General features: G+C 32.3%; 4 protein-coding genes across 11 annotated transcripts in view; 2 read left to right on the top strand and 2 right to left on the bottom strand.

Moving 5' to 3' along the window:
• Window positions 1–841: 841 nt before the first annotated feature.
• LOC124951631 (putative carbonic anhydrase 3) lies at window positions 842–11,300 on the top strand. 2 transcript variants are annotated; one of them, XM_047500335.1, is made up of 6 exons: window positions 842–875; window positions 8,344–8,391; window positions 9,304–9,459; window positions 9,540–9,763; window positions 10,057–10,290; window positions 10,422–11,300. In XM_047500335.1, exons 1-6 carry the CDS (start codon window positions 851–853, stop codon window positions 10,602–10,604), a joined length of 870 nt encoding a protein of 289 aa, XP_047356291.1. In that variant the 5' UTR covers window positions 842–850; the 3' UTR covers window positions 10,605–11,300. The 2 variants fall into 2 exon arrangements, with proteins under 2 accessions (XP_047356291.1, XP_047356290.1); XM_047500334.1 differs by lacking the exon at window positions 842–875 and adding an exon at window positions 6,611–6,777.
• Window positions 2,390–4,160, bottom strand: LOC124951630 (TWiK family of potassium channels protein 18-like). Its single transcript, XM_047500333.1, has one exon. The coding sequence runs from the start codon at window positions 4,123–4,125 to the stop codon at window positions 3,031–3,033; it is 1,095 nt and encodes a 364-aa protein (XP_047356289.1). The 5' UTR covers window positions 4,126–4,160; the 3' UTR covers window positions 2,390–3,030.
• LOC124951627 (anosmin-1) overlaps window positions 11,127–16,996 on the bottom strand; it is a 16,013-nt gene continuing 10,143 nt past the window's right edge. For all 4 annotated transcript variants that reach the window (XM_047500325.1, XM_047500326.1, XM_047500327.1 and 1 more), the window contains exons 4-9: window positions 16,300–16,492; window positions 15,885–16,211; window positions 13,292–13,488; window positions 12,674–12,818; window positions 12,230–12,450; window positions 11,127–11,944 (exon numbers count right to left, since the gene is read on the bottom strand). In XM_047500325.1, coding sequence (XP_047356281.1) covers window positions 11,714–11,944; window positions 12,230–12,450; window positions 12,674–12,818; window positions 13,292–13,488; window positions 15,885–16,211; window positions 16,300–16,492 — 1,314 coding nt within the window. In that variant the 3' untranslated portion in view covers window positions 11,127–11,713. The remainder of the gene's footprint in view (window positions 11,945–12,229; window positions 12,451–12,673; window positions 12,819–13,291; window positions 13,489–15,884; window positions 16,212–16,299; window positions 16,493–16,996) is intronic.
• The window catches only part of LOC124951628 (odorant receptor 85f-like), a 24,485-nt gene continuing 21,490 nt past the window's right edge, over window positions 14,002–16,996 (top strand). The window contains exons 1-5 of one of the 4 annotated variants that reach the window (XM_047500332.1): window positions 14,002–14,857; window positions 15,004–15,040; window positions 15,166–15,270; window positions 15,331–15,486; window positions 15,609–16,821. In XM_047500332.1, coding sequence (XP_047356288.1) covers window positions 14,091–14,857; window positions 15,004–15,040; window positions 15,166–15,270; window positions 15,331–15,486; window positions 15,609–15,659 — 1,116 coding nt within the window. In that variant the 5' untranslated portion in view covers window positions 14,002–14,090 and the 3' untranslated portion in view covers window positions 15,660–16,821. Of the gene's footprint in view, window positions 14,858–15,003; window positions 15,104–15,165; window positions 15,271–15,330; window positions 15,487–15,608; window positions 16,822–16,996 lie in introns of those variants that run through there. The other 3 variants (XM_047500330.1, XM_047500329.1, XM_047500331.1) reach the window with 3 other exon arrangements.

Here is a 16,996-nt window from a genome sequence, read left to right as displayed (position 1 = left end):
TATAGTCGTATAAAAAATATACTTTTTTTTTTTTTTTTTTCTTTTTTTTTTTTACAGGTCAAACAATTCGATCTTTTGAAATCCTCCGGCGTAGTTTCGTATTTCGAGATGAAACGAGGGAAAAGTGAAATGCCAAAAAGAGTGTGTTTCGCAGGATCTCTCCATCAGAACCTAAATCTCCTTTGAACGTGGTCCAACGATAATAGTCAGTCCTCTCTTGGATTTACATCCGGTTACTGTAGGCCGAGGAAATGAAAAAAAAGGGGAAAAAAAAAAAGAAAAAAAAAGAAAAAGAGAGAAAAAAAAAAGAGAAAAATAAATCTCTCGTTATTTTTCGTTATTCAACGAGAGATCTGGAACGAGAAATAACGAGAGGAGTTTCAATCTCTCTCACGCATCGAAATTCGGAACGCGCTTGATATATCAAATGAAGTGACAAGAGAGAAGTAGAAAGTTGAAGAGAGTGCGAGGAGAGAGAGAGAGAGAGAGAGAGAGAGAGAGAGAGAGAGAGAGAGAGAGAAAGGAGTATTTGTAAGAGGGAGAAAATGCTTATGCCGTCATTCGATGCTTCCCCACGCTTAGTTGCACGTGCTATGCCATTACTGCCGGCTCGAAAAATTCTCACGTATTTTTCCAACCTTTTTCTTACCTTCCTCCTTCTGATATCTAGTTTTCTAGATAAAACTTTCGACTGTTATCGATCTCCACCATCGCCACTTCCTTCTCCATTTCCTCCTTTCGAGTTTACGAGAAAAATATATTGTCTTCGATATATAATATCTATACTTTGTCATAACGATAGAAAAAAAGTAAGTATAGTTCTTGAGAAAGTGCTAACAACTTGGATATAATGGTAATGTTGAGGAAAAAAATAAGTAAGTAGAAAATGAATGAAAAGCAAGATCTTTTCAAATATATATATATATATATATTGATGATTTTTTAATGTTCTATCGATTAATTGATAAAATATTTTTTTACGAAGACATTACTATCTACTTCTCCTTCTTTTTTTTCATTTGTTTTTTTTTTTTTATTTTTTGCTTCTTCTTTTTTTTCTCCTTGATTGCATTTAATCCTTTCCATGCGAACGATCGATGGAAAGAGAATCGCACGAGGTTGTGCCCCGATGTAAAAGGAGAAGTGCCCAGCGATGGATCATCGTATAACTCGGAAATTCTATTGCGATAACTCGATCCAAACTGAAAGTCGACTTTGTGCTCGGTGAAACGTATAGAAACGACGTCGGACTCTATATTAATGGGTGGTAACTCATGGTAGCTCAAGAACGTAACCGCGAAGAGGGATAACTTTGAGTAGGTATATCAAAGTAAGCCAAGCGTAGAAAAGAGATAATCAATTTTATTTTGAAATCGAGAGTGATTTTATAATCGGCTCTTATAAGTTTTTACTATTTAGTTTCTATAAAATTGGTCGGTCCTTCTTTCTTTTTCCTTTTAACCCTTTCCTCATCTTTTCCTTTTTTTTTTTTTTTTTTCTATTTTGTTGTTTAATATGAACACCATGGGAGATCTTTGAAGTCCTCACGTACGCGGATATACGGGCAACCTAAAATCGAAAAGAGGGCTCGTGGGAAGCATAGTTTCTGCAGTGATTCGACAAATCGTCGAGAACTGCAGTCCGTTTGTGTGTTCAGGTGCCAAGTGAAGGAGATCGGACCGACAAATTGCTCTAGAAACTTCGAAAAACATCGTTCGCAGATTTTAAGAATTCAGGAGGTTTGCCAAACGACAGACTTTCGTCGCAGACCAACAGACCGCAAAGATTTTAATGTCCCGAAGAAACGACTAATTTTCTATCTATGAAATTTACGAACCTGACATACGCGATAATTTTATCTCATCCTAACCCCCCCGCCGACAATCCCCATCCCCATTGAGATTTATCATTATTAAATTATTATTTTTATTTTGGTATACGGATTAAGTTAAATGATTTTAATCGATCATAATTGTTCGAAACTCTTGGATTAATATTTTATAGATGTTTTTATTTTAAACGTATTAATTTTTAAGATAATACAATTTAGCATTAACTTTAGTATCAATTAATTTTTGTTTACCTTTGGAGTCAATTTGAATCGAGAGATGCTGAATTGACAATATCGACTGTTGATTCGTAGAAAATTACTTTACCGACGCATGCTTCATGACTATACAGAAACCTGCAATATCGACGGACGTAAAAAAAAAAGGATACACCTCTCGCTCGATAATCATAGGAAAGATCTGTCTGGTCTGATAATCATAGGGAATTACTTGAAAGAGATAGAAAAAAGGAAGAAAACAAGAAAAGAACATTTTCTTTTTCATATTATTATTTTTATTAATTATATTAAATAAATCCTATTTATTAAATAACGTATAAATATTATATCAGATATATAAGCGTCGAATTATTTTCGTATAACGTTGTCAAGTGTTTAAATTATTCTCATAAATCTATAAACGTAGTCGGTGTGAGTCATAGCTTTTTACGTTTTAAGAGTTGTATTTTTTTTTCTTTCTCTCTCCTTTGAAAGAAACCGTTAAAATATTTCGCAAACGTATATAAATATTTAGCATGGAATGTGGTATATAATTTATTGTCAAAGAAGCGCGATTACCAGCTATGTATATTTTCCTACCCACGTGTACCATGTGCTTTCTCTAATCCATGCCAATGACTTTTCAATGACGATAAATTCATTTTAACGTCGACAGTATCGTCGAGATAGTTCACCATGGTATTAGCAAAATAGAGTTCGACTTAGTATTGATAAATATAGATAATTCGAATACATGAGAAAATTCTCATGTCGGTTAAAGGACAGAAAAGTAAAAAGTGAAAAGAAAAAAACAAAAAAAAACAAAAAAAAAAAAAATAAAGAAAAGAAAAAAGAAGAAGAAATGTTAAAAAATGACATGGTATTATCAAGAAATTATCTTGATTTGTAATTCGAGACAAGATCCATTCATGATAAGACGATCTTAAGAGTCACGAAAGTTTGTCGAACGGAAGAGAAAAAACTCAGACTAAACTTTTCGATCGGCAGCACGTAATCATCTGATGATGAGCAGCGTCCATCGCGTGATCGAGCTGCTCCTTTAGTTCCCTCGCTTTCACGTAAACGTCCTCTTTCATAAGATTATAACACATGGCGATCAGTCCCATGCCAAGAAGAAGATAGACGAAATTGATGACCAATTTGGTATGACTGCTCTCCGTGGATTCACCGAGTGTCCATCCAGGTATAAAATCTCCCATACCGATCTTACAGAGTGAGGTCACGCAAAAATAAGTGCTGTCGAGAAGATCCCAGCCCTCCCATTGGGCGAACATGATCGATCCAACTAGGACATATCCAAAGATAACCCAAAGACAAGCGGTAGAGGGTACGGTTATCCTTTGCCCAGGTTTTCTCTGTCCCGTACACTCGTGTAAATTTGTGTAGAGCCATCTGAACGTTTGTGCCAAGATTTTTCCCATGTTCAAAAAATATAAAACGTATAAGGGAATTCCCAATACGGCATACATGACCGTTGCACCTTTGCCCCATGGAGTTCTAGGTACCAAATTTCCATATCCGATCATGGTGAATATCGATAGGCAAAACATGAGAGCTGCGGGGAATGACCATTGCTCGGACGAGGTCATACCGATGTTACAACTATTTTTCAAATAGACAGCGGTAAAATTTTCCTGAAGTTCCCTAAGAATATTGTTCGATACAACGAAGAAAGCCGTCCTATTGAATATATTTACCGTTTGGTCGCCTGCTGTTCTATACCAAAGAATTTCAGCGTACATCCTTTGAATCGGATAACGATAACAATCAGGATCGACGATACTGTTCTGCTTCTCGATCATTATGAAACCAAAAGCACCCACTATGGCATAGCCAACGACTAGTCCACCTACGCCAACTTGAGTACACATAAAAGCGACCAACTTACGACAACAATCCTTTATTCGTTCTCTTGCGTCTGGTCCTGTAGACGTTGAGGAAGAATCACGACTTCTAAGGGACGATCTTACCGTTGGTCGAACCATTATTTTACAACGATCAACGGACCTGGAGTAATCAAAAAAGTACGAGAGATACGATATCGTGGGGAACCACATGGAACTCCACCCTGGCTGACACTAAACGACTTTCCTAAACCGCTTTTCTATTTTCGTTCGGAACGCGCCTCTTCTTCGTCTCTTCGTTTCTCTCTCTCTCTCTCTCTCTCTCTCTCCCTCTCTCTCTCTCTCTCTCCCTCTTTCATCGCACATGGATACATGTATATAAGCATGTAGATATATATACATTTATATATGCATACAGCATCCATCTTTCTCTCTTCTCTTCGTTTCCTCTTTGTTTTTTACTCGAAATCTTTAGCGTACTATATCCGACTCCACTTTATATCAACTTAGTATTCTCTTGGATATTAAAAGAAGAAGAAGAAGGAAGAGAAGGAGAGTACAGAGAGAGAGAGAGAGAGAGAGAGAGAGAGAGAGAGAGAGAGAGAAAGAGAGCTTTCTTATCGATAGAAAAATAAAAAAGGAAAAAAGTAAAAAGAAAATTTATTCTTATTCCTTATTCGAACAAGTTTCCTTACTCATCTATCTTTCTACTGTCATTTTATTATTTGATTAGTTTGAATCGTCTTCGCAGTACGTTAATTAGTAATCGATAAATAACGTAAAAATCGTGATTCATAAATCATTGGCGATATCATTTATTTATTATCGAGCGTATGTCTGTTCTTCAATGTTTTACTTAATTGCTTTTTTTCTCTCTCTCTCTCTCTCTCTCTCTCTCTTTCTTCCTTTCTTACTTTCTTTCTTTTTATGTTTTCAAAAATAGAAACGTATTAATGGAATAATGGCATTTTCTATTTGCTCCTATGGCTATATTATTGGCATTATTTCAACCAGACCGCGAATAGAGAGAGAAAGAGAGAGAAAGAGAGAGAAAACGAGTACCGAGTTTCACGAACTTTCAGTTTCTGCATATCTCAGTAAGAATAAGTGGTTGGACCACGTTCGCGAAATATACCGCGAAACTTGAAATAGTTACACTCGAGATAGTTATTTCTCTATGCTGCCAAATGAATTCTTTACGGTCTATGCTCTTTCTCTCTCTCTCTCTCTCTCTCTCTCTTTCTCTTTCTCTTTCAAAGATGAGAAAACGATCATCGGACACATAAAAAATTCGAAGGACATTTGATTGAGAAAACTTTTACTTTTACATAATATTATTTTCTATCAAAAGAACTTTCTTTTTTTTTCTTTTTCTCTTTTTTTTTTGTTTTTTTTTTTTTTTTTTTATTTGTTTCTTTCTATTCTACTTTTTCAGATCGAGAGAGAAAGATGGTTGTTTTGCGAAACTCGATACGCAGAATCTGTGCTCGTTTTCCTGGTCATACTATTTCAAGATGTAGACAGTATCATTTTACGAGCTCCTTTTCTCTCTCTCTCTCTCTATTTCTCTCGCTTTCTCTTTTTCTCATTCGTATTGTTTGAACTTTATCTGATTTTTTATTCCAATCTATTCGGTGAATGTCGAATTAAAAATAACATTACACACCGCTTACATCAACAGACAAAAATTTCTTTTTTTTTTATAATTAATTCAATTATTATTTTATTCAACATTTCGACAAGTTATATTTAATAATAATAATAATAATAATAATAATAATGATATTTTAACGTGAAAGTAAGATTTAGATATCTAATAATCGATATTAAATAATTCTAAAAAAAAAAAAAAAAAAAAAAAATTATAACGATTAAACAAATTAATCAATCAAAATATCAATCAATAAATAAACATTAATACAATAACAAATAATAATAATGATAATGAGAAAAATATAATATTTTGGTTTTTCGATTAAATGGACGCGATCGATGGGGGGGGGGGGGAGGAAAAAATCCTTAGTGATAAAAAAAATAAAAAGAAGAAAAGAGAAACAAAAAAAAAAAAAAGAAGAAAAAGAATCCGTTGGACGTATAAATATCAAAATGGAATTTTTTTATTTATCTTTGTTTCATCTTTTTTTCTTTTCGAATAAAAAAAAGTTCACGATCGCGTATTTCGGACGAACGAACGACAAACGAACGAACGAACGAACGAACGAACGAACGAATGAAACGATAGAACGATAGAACGAATGGCGTTGGTTGTGTCGATTGAAAAGTTTAGAGAGGAGAGTTTAGAAGAGGTGCAAACCAGCGTGTTTGAAGCACGAAGCCGGTCAATTGGACGAGGGAGGACGCGATCACGAAACGGCTGATCGCGCTGCTGGCTTCGTCCAGGCTCGTTGACGAAGCTCGTGCAAACGTTAAATCTCGTCGATAGGTCCTCTCTCACGTAATCTCGAGGGTTATTCAGTCAGATTTACGTCGCGTATACAGCCAGCCAGTCAGTCAGTCAGTCAGTCAGTCAGTCAGTCAGTCAGGCAGTCGTACACCTGACGCTGACACACGACAATTGTGTGTGCGTGCGCGTGTGTGCCTATCTTTTTTTTCTTTCTTTATCCATCTATCTATCCATCTATTTCCATTTTTTCCCCTTATTTTCTCTCTCTCTCTCTCTCTCTCTCCCTTTCTCTCACTTTTCTTTTTTTCTCCTTACCAAACGAATTCTCTCATTTTAAAGAACTCTATCTCGTACCAAGTTTTTTATTTGTTTTCTTTTTTTTTTCCTTTTTTTACTTTTTTTCTTCTCTCCTTTCTTTCACGAGATGTGGATTTATCCTACGTTCTTCATCGTTATCGCAGGTAAAAAAGAAAAAGAAACGGAAGTTCGCGATCTTTAAACTGTTCTGTCTGTCTCTCTCTCTCTCTCTCTCTCTCTTTCTTTCTCTCCCTTTCTTTCTCTCTCCCTCTCACTCTCTCTTTCTCTTTCCATCCTTCCGAGGGGTGGCTTCGTTTAATTCGATTTTTCCAAGAGTCTTAAATCCCTCGGGTCATTCGTTTCCAACAATTTCATCATTTTTATTCGAGGAAGCCAATAAAAAAAAAAAAAACAAAAGAAAAAAAAAAAAGAAAGAAAAAAAGAAATAAATCCATGCCCTTGCTCTTTCATGCGAGAAAATTCCAAAGTTGTTATATGTATTATTATCTTCTTTTTTTTTTTTTTTTTTTTTTTTTTTTTTTTTTTTTTTTTTTTTTCTTTTTCCATTGCGACGGTTTATCGACACGAAACATCGTCGAGAACGACGATGACGATAATGAAATATTGCGATGATTGAACGGAAGTGCGAGTTGCGTTCATTAAAATCTGCTGGTCGTTCGAACGATTCGACTATGTAATATAACGATAATAATGGCTATCTATAAAGCGCCGGCGTTTCTATCTACGTTACACGATTGTGCCTCAATCAGGATGGATGTTCTTCATCTCCATCAATCGTTCCGTTCTCGGAAGTTTCTATCTCTATCTCTTTCGTCCTCTCTCTCTCTCTCTCTCTTTCTCTTTCTCTTTCTCTCTTTCTCTCTCTCTCTCTCTCTCTCTCTCTCTCTTTCTCTCTCTCTTGTTCTCGTTTCTCTCGTATCAATGGTAACAAAAAGTGCGTACATCGAATGGATGTTCCGCGCGAGTGACCAAATGAATCTGTGCTTGGGCTTAACGGTCAATGAGGTCAATTCTCTTTCCTGTCGTGCACATTCAATTACTTGTTGGGTTCATTGAGTAAATGCACTACTGACGAGGAAACGTTCTTTCCCTTATTTTTTTTTCTTTTTTGTTTGTTTGTTTATTTGTTTGTTTGTTTGTTTGTTTGTTTGTTTGTTTGTTTGTTTGTTTGTTTTACTTTTCGTTCGGTTTTCTACGTTTCCACTTTTCAATCGATTAAATGATTAATCTCAAAGAAAATCGAGAAGAATTTTCTTTTTCTCTTTCCCGTTAAAAAAAAAGAAAAAAAAAAAGAAAAAAAAATAAATAAATAAATAAAAGAAAAAACAAAAAGATATGGAAAGAGTGTATTCAATAGAATTTCGTTTCAATGAATTTCATTAGGTCAATGAATATGTATCTCATTATGACGTATTGTTCAATTCGATAAGATGAATTCTATTCGATAATGACTATTACGTTAGAGATGTATTTATTTAGTGTGACCTGATCGATTCGATCGGATTCATGGCAATTTCATTCGGTACACGATCATAATCGTTCTTTCCTCTACTAATTACAATTCAATGTAAACTTCGATCGTGTGATCGTGTAATCTTCTTTTGTAATTTTTTGCACTTTTGTATATAAAACGATTTAAATAGATAATCTATAATATATATTTATAAATTGTATGTTGAATTTTTATTTTTGATTTGTTTTATTTCTAGGTGTTCACACGGTCAGAACAGCCGATTGGTCATATTGGGGAGATCATGGTAATTTGCCTATAATCAATTTTAATCTATAACAATAAGATAATGAAAAATGATAATAATTTGTTGACGATCGATGTACGATGAAATTATCGATAACAATCGAGGACGAAGATAACGAATCGTTTACTTTTTAATCGTCGACGAATAGTAACCACAATGATCGAGCTATAAATTATTTTTTTTTCTTTTTTTTTTTTTTCTTTCTATATTTTCCTTCTTCTTTTTCTTTTTTACGCTTACGACTGACAATTCAAAAAAAAAAAAAAAAAAAGAAAAAAAAAAGGAAAACATTGAATATTTACTCGTTATTTCATTTATCTAATTTTATAAATACTTTCTCTTATAAATAATGTATAATATTATATGAGCGTTTTATGTACGTATTTTATTCGACATTATGATATTTTTCTCGTAATGACACGTCGGCACGTTAACGAACGTGACACCCAATATTAAATCGTAATCACAAGATCATAAGATTCTTAGCGTACGTTATTAATTTCTGCACGGCCAATGATACTAATAATGTGACAGTGAGAATTATATCGTATGCCTCGCAGAGACCAATGCTATTTCTAGCAAAATGGTAACCGACTTCGCAACTTCGTTGAATATAAATTTACTCGTACCTACGCGAGAAACTTCGCGACAAATTCAATCGCTGATAACTATTATATGAGATTGGATAATTTGCTTATAACTATTTTATGCGATTTGAGTACACGATAAAAGAAAAAAGAAAAAAGAAAAAAGAAAAAAGAAAAAAGAAGAAAAAAAAAAAAGTAGGTCAAAGAACGAAATGTGTGAAAATTTTTTGCGAAAAGAAAAGAAAAGAAAAAAGAAAACAGATTTCATAATTATTTTTCTTTCCTTTCTTTTTCTTTTTTTTTTTTTTTTTTTTACCCTATTTAGGTCCTAACAATTGGCCAGGACAATGCAAAACTGGAAAGAAACAGTCGCCTATTAACATCGTTACGGTGAATACAATAAAAAAAGATTTGGGTGAGCTTCATTTCATAGGATACGATCATTCGTTCAACGGAATGGTAACCAATAATGGACATACCAGTAAGTAAAAGATATATTAGATAATAATTTATTTCGATAAAAGCAATTCGTAATACCACGATTATTTTTATTTTTAACAGTACAAGTTAATCTTCATGATTTGCCAATGCAATTGGAAAGCGAATATCTTTCGTCAAAATATACCTTCGAACAATTACATTTTCATTGGGGATCTGAGCATACAATAAATTCTTATCGTTATCCCTTGGAAATGCATTTGGTTCATTACAATGATCAATATAATAATGCCAGTATAGCATCTGAGAATAAGAACGGTATAGTCGTGGTTACCGTATTGTTCAAGGTAAATATATTTATGTTGTATTTACCTTTTTTGTTCTCTCTCTTTCTCTCTCTCTCTCTCTCTCTCTCTCTCTCTCTCTTTCTATTTTTATAAGAAAGAAAAATAAAAATATGTGGGCAGGACGGCGGGGGAGGGAGAAATATTTGAGATATACGATAGAAGGGTATATTGAAAAAAAAAAATTTGAAACTCCATCGAAGTTGAGCTATTTAAAAAAAGTAATGAAAAATAAAGAAGGAAAGGAAAAAAAAAAATACATGATAATTTATAAATATATGATAATTACGTTGTAGTTAAGTCAGGAGGATAATAAGGCATTAAATCCAATAATAAATGCAACTGAGCAAGTTTCAGCATGGGTCGGAAGTAGTACAGCTGCATTAAGAGCAAAACTCGTCCCCCATTTATTACTTCCGAATAATCGAAAGAGTTATTATACCTACGAAGGATCATTGACTACTCCTAATTGTCAGGAAGTAGTAACATGGTTCATAATGACTGAAGAACTCACAATATCCAAAGATCAGGTAAATGAATGTGAATACACGATTAAAGAAGATAATATCGAATAATTAATAAATATGTTTAAATTGAAGTGAAATGTTTTTTTCTCTTTTTTTTTTCTTTTTTTTTTTCTTTTTTTCTTTTTTCATTGCAGTTAGGAGTCTTCCAAGGCGTCGAGTCAGCCAATGGAACATTGAAATTCAATTATCGACCGAATCAAAATGAAGGCGATCGAGAGATTTATCATCATCTTTCAGGATATTCCAATGCCAGAAGAATGTTTTCGATTCATATATATCTTATCATTTTCTGTCTTTCCATTATGAAATTATCATAACTGCCAAATTCAATAATTTTTTGCACGGTAATAATGATCTTGCCAAAGATTATATAAGTAAGTATGACATATATATATATATATATATATATATATATATATACATGTCTTTTCTTTTTTTTTCTTCGATAAAACGCAAAACGCGTTATTTCGTAAGCAAAACGCCTTAATCGTTATTATTATTATTATTATTATTATTATTATTATTATTATTATTATTATTATTATTATTTTTATGCATAATCGCTGATAATATTTATTTAACAACTTTGTATTTTCTTCGAGATTTAGGATAAGGAAGTTTTCTTTTCTTTTCTTTTTTTCTTTTTATACGTAACTAAAGTTATTTTACCAAAGAGAAATTGTGCCATTAGAAAGTGCCAAATAATGGAAATGTGTATGTGTTTTTTTTTTCTTTTTGTAATAAAAAAAAAGAATAGTCGAATTGTATATTAGTTAATATTTGAAAACGTATTCGACAAAAAATATATTACTTATTAAAGGTGACATGTTATCTTTTCAAATATATAAAAGATAATATTATATATTGTATAAAAATATTCACAATCTATGCTCATAATTATTATCTAATAGAAAACATTTGCCTTTCTTCTTTTCATTTTACAATCGAAACGAATCTACAATAAGTGTACGATGAATTTTTTTTTTTTCTTTTTTTTTTTTTTTATATATATATATAATCTCTCATATCAATCACATATCTGGTAATATGTTGTACTATAAAATTAAGTGTCATAACAAACAACGACGTAACTATAAAAGGACTATAAAAAAAAAAAAAAGGAGAAAAAATAAAGTCAATCGATACAATACGCTATGCATATCTAATGCGTCAATAAGATTTAAAGTGATAAAGAATTTGCGTAGGAAAAAGTTTCAATATGAAAATTCACACGTAAACAAAATAATGCATTTAAATACAAACCACTATAAAATTAGGGTAGTTGTTGTTGACTCGTCGAAACGTTCTAAAATATATATATATATATATATATATATATATATATATATATAAAATTGTATGATAATTAATAATTAAAACGAACGTTTCTAAAAATATTAAATCAATTTGTCAATTAATTTCAATGTCAATCAGTATCCTCGGAATATTTTTTACTCTTGGAAGATTTCTTTTTACATTGCGCAGCCTTGTTACTCGAATACTTCCATCTTTTTTCATCGCGATCCTGTTGGCATCCCGTAGCGAAGAACTCTATGCTCGTACCGTGCTCATCCCTTTTATCATTGCTATATAAATTTCTCACGTTCACGCTGTACGTGCAATCTTGTTTAAGATTACGTAGATCGTAATGGGGCGTCTGCGAAATAAAAATATCTTTTTTTCTTTTTTGTGTCATTTCTTTTCTTTTTTCTTCTTAACATTCTCGAGAGATCTTGTTAGATATGAAAAGATATTGATCGAACGATCGTCGACGAGATTTATATGGAAGTTTGTAATCTAAGTAGTTAGAGCAAATATATGGTCGGACGATATCTCAGAGACCATTCATTTAATTTTTATTTATTTTAGAGGATAAACATTTTCATCGTTATCACGAGCAGACGATTAACGATAAATAAGATAAGAGAGACCTAAAGATTACCTGAATTGCTTTCCACGATAGTCTCTTTTTCGTATTCACATTGTCCTCGTAAATCGACGTAGTACATGATTCTTCCTTCCAACTGATGTTATACATTTTTGCATCTTGATTAATCGTCCATACCAATCGTACCTTAACGTCACCACAATGACATATCATTCTTCTTACGTGAAGACCTTCCTGATATCTTTCGCACCTGCGAGAACGTCTTCCGACGTCGGCTTCAATTGAAAGTGCACATTTTTTCGATGACTTATTCGACATTAATTATTATTCGTCGTCGAGTAAAAAAAGATAGATCAAAAAAAAAAAAAATAAGAAAAAAAGAAGAAAGAAGAAGAAGAAATAAAAATAAGGAAAAGAAAAAAAAAAAGAAAAACAAAAGAGAAAAAGTAGAGAGAATCCTATCTAATACTTTCCAAAAAAGATTCTTCGAGTTCTTACCAAAGGCCATATAATCCGTTGCGTTGAAAACTTTTGACGCCTTTCGTGAAGCCAAACGTCTTCCACCGTATAACGCGACCGCTTGTACTTGAAGAAAGTATTGACACTTTGGTTCTAAGTTCTTCAACTCGTAACAAGTTTTATCCTAAGACAATAAAGTTTGAAAATTCGTTGATACGAATGTCATGCGAAATTAGAAGAACATATAACATTTCTTCCCTTGGCATTTTAATTGCATTTTCAATGAAATTCCAAGGGACTTGTTTTCGTAAGAAATTAGGACAAACAACAAACGAAACATTTAATATACGGTATGTCCGATTTAAATATATTTTACATGATTATTATTTCCTTTAATGTTAAATAAATCCAAGAAAATTATTATTTAATATATATATATATAAATATTTAAATAAATTATATATTTATTTGAATTATTATTTATTATTTATTCATATAAAAATATTATTGTAATTGACATCGAATTGTTTTAAAAATATTATATACTAAATTGTTATTCTTTAATAATTAACCGTATCCATTTAGATAATACATTTAAAAACGGACAACGATTTATACATAACGATCGTATTAGAAATTTTGTTAACATGATTGTACCTTTAAAACGGTCCTGTGATATACGAGTACAGAATCGTTCGTTGGACTGTGAATGCGTCTGCTCCAGAAAACTTTGTAAAAGGTTATCGGAACGTCCGATGAGGGTTTAAACCATCGAAGATTGATTCTCAACTTTCCACCGACCAAACGTGCCCCTGAAAGGGTCAGGTTCTGTGGTTCTTTAGGATTTCGTGGCTCTGAAAGTAAAAAGAAAAAAAAAAGAATAAAATAAAAAGAAATAGAAGCTACAGGTTTTAGCTATATGTTCTTCCACCGACTATCGATTTCTGCATAATAAATTTAAAGGGAAATTGTACCTTTCACCTTTCATTAATATATTATACGATGATGATAGTCGGACAAAGTTAAGCCGATTAAAAAGGAAAGGATGAACAGCTTCTCTTCTTCTTTTATTTTCTTCTTTTTCATGTTTCTAATGTCAGATATTATTATCACTTATATATACATATATATATATATATATTTTTTTTTCTTTTTTTTTTTGCGTTTCGAACAAAGGGGATATTTCCGATCGACTAATAATTAGACGTACGACGAAAAACACAAGGATATTTATTAATAGTTAGAATCATATGCATATTTCAATAGCGAGACCAAGTATATATATATATATATATATATATATATATATATATATGTATGTATTCATTTTTATAAATAATAAATTAGAAAGGACCTGGATTGTTCTTTCAAAGGGAAATACAGTCGATACGGAACAACTTCGAAGTACGGATCTGTTTACGTAAATAATTCTATAAATTTCAAACGGTTCTTATCGATGTCGATCAATTTTCAAAACACCAATCGATTAAACGTCTTAGCGAATCTTTTTTCGGGCAATGTTTTACCCATAACTTCAGACGGATCTGAATTATCCTTACTTTCCGAATTATATGCCATTTCTACTTGGATAATAGTATTAATATATACAAGTGGTTGCATCATTGGAATATTTCGTGTGCCCAAAGAATATGCCTTGAGAGAATCTACAGTGAATTTAATAATCATCGTTGAGATTTTCTTTAATCTTTTTCATATGTACCGGCAAAGGAATCTTTTGAAACGATTGATCGGGAATTACAATTTTTTATTTTCTATCGATAATGATTTATTAAAAACCATTGTTGTAACTTACGTTGGGCCCGTAGAAAAAATGTTGAAATTTTATACGATTACCGAAGTCTCTACGGTTGTACTTTGGGTCTCAACGGCATTTATAACGTTCTTTCAAAAAGAAGAATTCGTACATGAGGATTACGTTCTACCAATTAGTTTCTCCGAGGAATCAATCTCACGTAATGTTTATATCATTAATGTTATCATTGAAATATTCGGATCTTTTTATGTGATTTTGAAAAAGGTCAGTACTGATATATACACTTTGCATTTAATACTATTGTTAACATCGCAATACAAGTATATGAGAATAAAATTCGGGATGGTATTTCGAAGAAAAGAAAATTCTTTAAAATCGAAATATCTAAGTGATCGTGTTATCGAGAAAGAACTTGATTCGTTGTTCCATCATCATTCCGTCGTTGTCCGGTAAGTCGGCCGTTTATTTCGTTAAAAATTAGTTTCTTTTTTTTTTTTTTTTTTTTTTTTTTTGAAAATCACACAGACACACGCTAATGCATCGTAATAAATTTCTTGCTTTCTTTTTTTGTTTTTATCCCTTTTTTTCTTTTCAGAGCCACGATCATGCTGAAAGAAATACTCTCGTTCAATGTTTGTATCATTCATTTGGACAGCGTCTTTCGATTTTGTTTTTTAAGCTTCATGCTTGCCACGGTATTATTTATGACATATTTCTAATGTAATATCTATTATTTAATGTGATTTTATACTTTTAGAACATGAGAATGAACATAGAAGGATTCATAATAATATCGTATAGCATTGCTGCTGTTTTACAATTGTACATGATATGTTTCTATGTACAAGAACTTTTCGAAGCGGTGAGTCGATAAACATAAAGATATATCAATTAATTCAATTTAAATCTTTTGTAATTAAAGGGTACAAAATTGACGGACGACGCTTTTAACGAAGAATGGTATTCCTGCGAATTATCGGTGAAAAAAAATTTCCAAATAATGATACACGCGAATAAGTTGAAGTGTCAGCTAACTCCATGTCAAAGCGTCGACTTGTCCTTACCATCTTTCATGCAGGTAAAAGAAAATCCAAAGTTAATGCAACTTTCATCGCTCGTTTCTAATTAGAATTTTTTTTGTTTTCTTTTTTTTTGTTTTTTTTTTGTTTGTTTTTTTTTTTGTTTTTTTTTTTCTTTGAGATTATGAATCAAGCCTACTCCGTGTGTCTGCTCTTTTTGAAGATGAAATAAAACCGGTTTGAAGGTGGAAGAAATGTTGGGCCCTCCGCAAAAAAATATCTCTCTTTGGGAGAATTTCATTTTGATGAGGTGCACGTGCTATTTCATCGAAACCAATTGTAAATGGGATCGATAAGAAATTAAACGTATCAATGTATCTTTTCCCTCATAGTTGTGAATTTCTTTAATGCTTAAAAATTGATTTCTATAAAAATAGTCATAAACCTTGATAATTACCTTTTGTCTTGAAAGGTCTCGATGGTTGAGAGTAACCCTTCGAACCATTTCCATTGATCGCTGCAACACGAAATTGATACCAATGGCCTGTCTTCAATCGACCACGAAGAGTCGCGTGAGGTTTCGTAGAAACATGTCGGACGGTCCATGAACTTAATCTTGATTCTAAATAACGTGGACCAATAAGATGACGTTCCTCCACTAAATATCTGACATCCCCGTTACCGGATACATTTGGATAAACATGACCAATGTTTCGCCAATTCAAATGAATGAGATTACTTTTTTGTTGTCTTATCTGTAGATTTTGCGGGATCGGTGGTAAATCTGAAATTTTAGAAAACTTTTATTAGAGAATTAAAATGATCGCGTTTATATTCATTATGTAAAGTATATATTGAGAATGTTGATTTACCAGTTCTGTTGTCTAAACCGACGGGATGCATACATGTAACTCCGCAATCGTGCGAACAACACTTTGCCAAATCTGGACAACGTGAATCATTGTCACAAGCGATCAAACAAACGGCTTCGAAGGGTGACATAAAAGCAGTATCAGGACAGTAACCAGGTTTCGAATAATTCGATGCTAAACAATTTTCTATACACTGAAACAATGTAGAAACATTTCTCTTTTCTAATAATAATATTGAGATTTTCTTTTCTGCTATTAATATCGATCCTTTATATACTTTGACGATATTACTCCGAAGATATAAACCGCTTGAAAGTTAAATAATGTGTTTTCAGTTGAAACGAAAAAAAAAAGAAGAAGAAATAAATAAAATAAAATAAAATAAAATAAAATAAAATAAAAAAATTTGCGGTTAACGTATCCCAGAAGATCGCCCGTACAATTTTTCTTTCCTTTCCTCTTTGATCGTTGCTTGTCTCCGCGTGAAACCGATTTCGAAGTACCAAACGAGCTACCAAACGAGAACTCTCCGATCGTTGAAACGTATATGATTATCTTAAGAGTTATTTTGTAAATCGATTCAGTTGAAATGAATTTCTTCGTTATCTTACCAAAAAATTATTTTTCGAGTGAAGAAAAGAGAGAGAGAGAGAGAGAGAGAGAGAGAGAGAGAGAGAGAGAGAGAGAGAGAGAGAGA

This window comes from Vespa velutina, chromosome 9 (genome assembly GCF_912470025.1).
Source record: "Vespa velutina chromosome 9, iVesVel2.1, whole genome shotgun sequence".
Classification (NCBI taxonomy): Eukaryota; Metazoa; Arthropoda; class Insecta; order Hymenoptera; family Vespidae; genus Vespa; species Vespa velutina.
Note: the sequence above shows the minus strand (reverse complement) of the source record. Positions and strands in the feature narration are given on the sequence as shown.

What these genes read in the sequence shown, in the direction of transcription:
- LOC124951630 (XM_047500333.1), bottom strand. Translation starts at nt 4,125, where the DNA reads ATGTGGTTCCCCACGATATCGTATCTCTCGTACTTTTTTGATTACTCC.
- LOC124951631 (XM_047500334.1), top strand. Translation starts at nt 6,741, where the DNA reads ATGTGGATTTATCCTACGTTCTTCATCGTTATCGCAG. An exon ending in AACCAATAATGGACATACCA is followed by an intron (nt 9,460 to 9,539) that starts GTAAGTAAAAGA and finishes TATTTTTAACAG; the next exon opens with TACAAGTTAATCTTCATGAT. An exon ending in TGGTTACCGTATTGTTCAAG is followed by an intron (nt 9,764 to 10,056) that starts GTAAATATATTT and finishes ATTACGTTGTAG; the next exon opens with TTAAGTCAGGAGGATAATAA.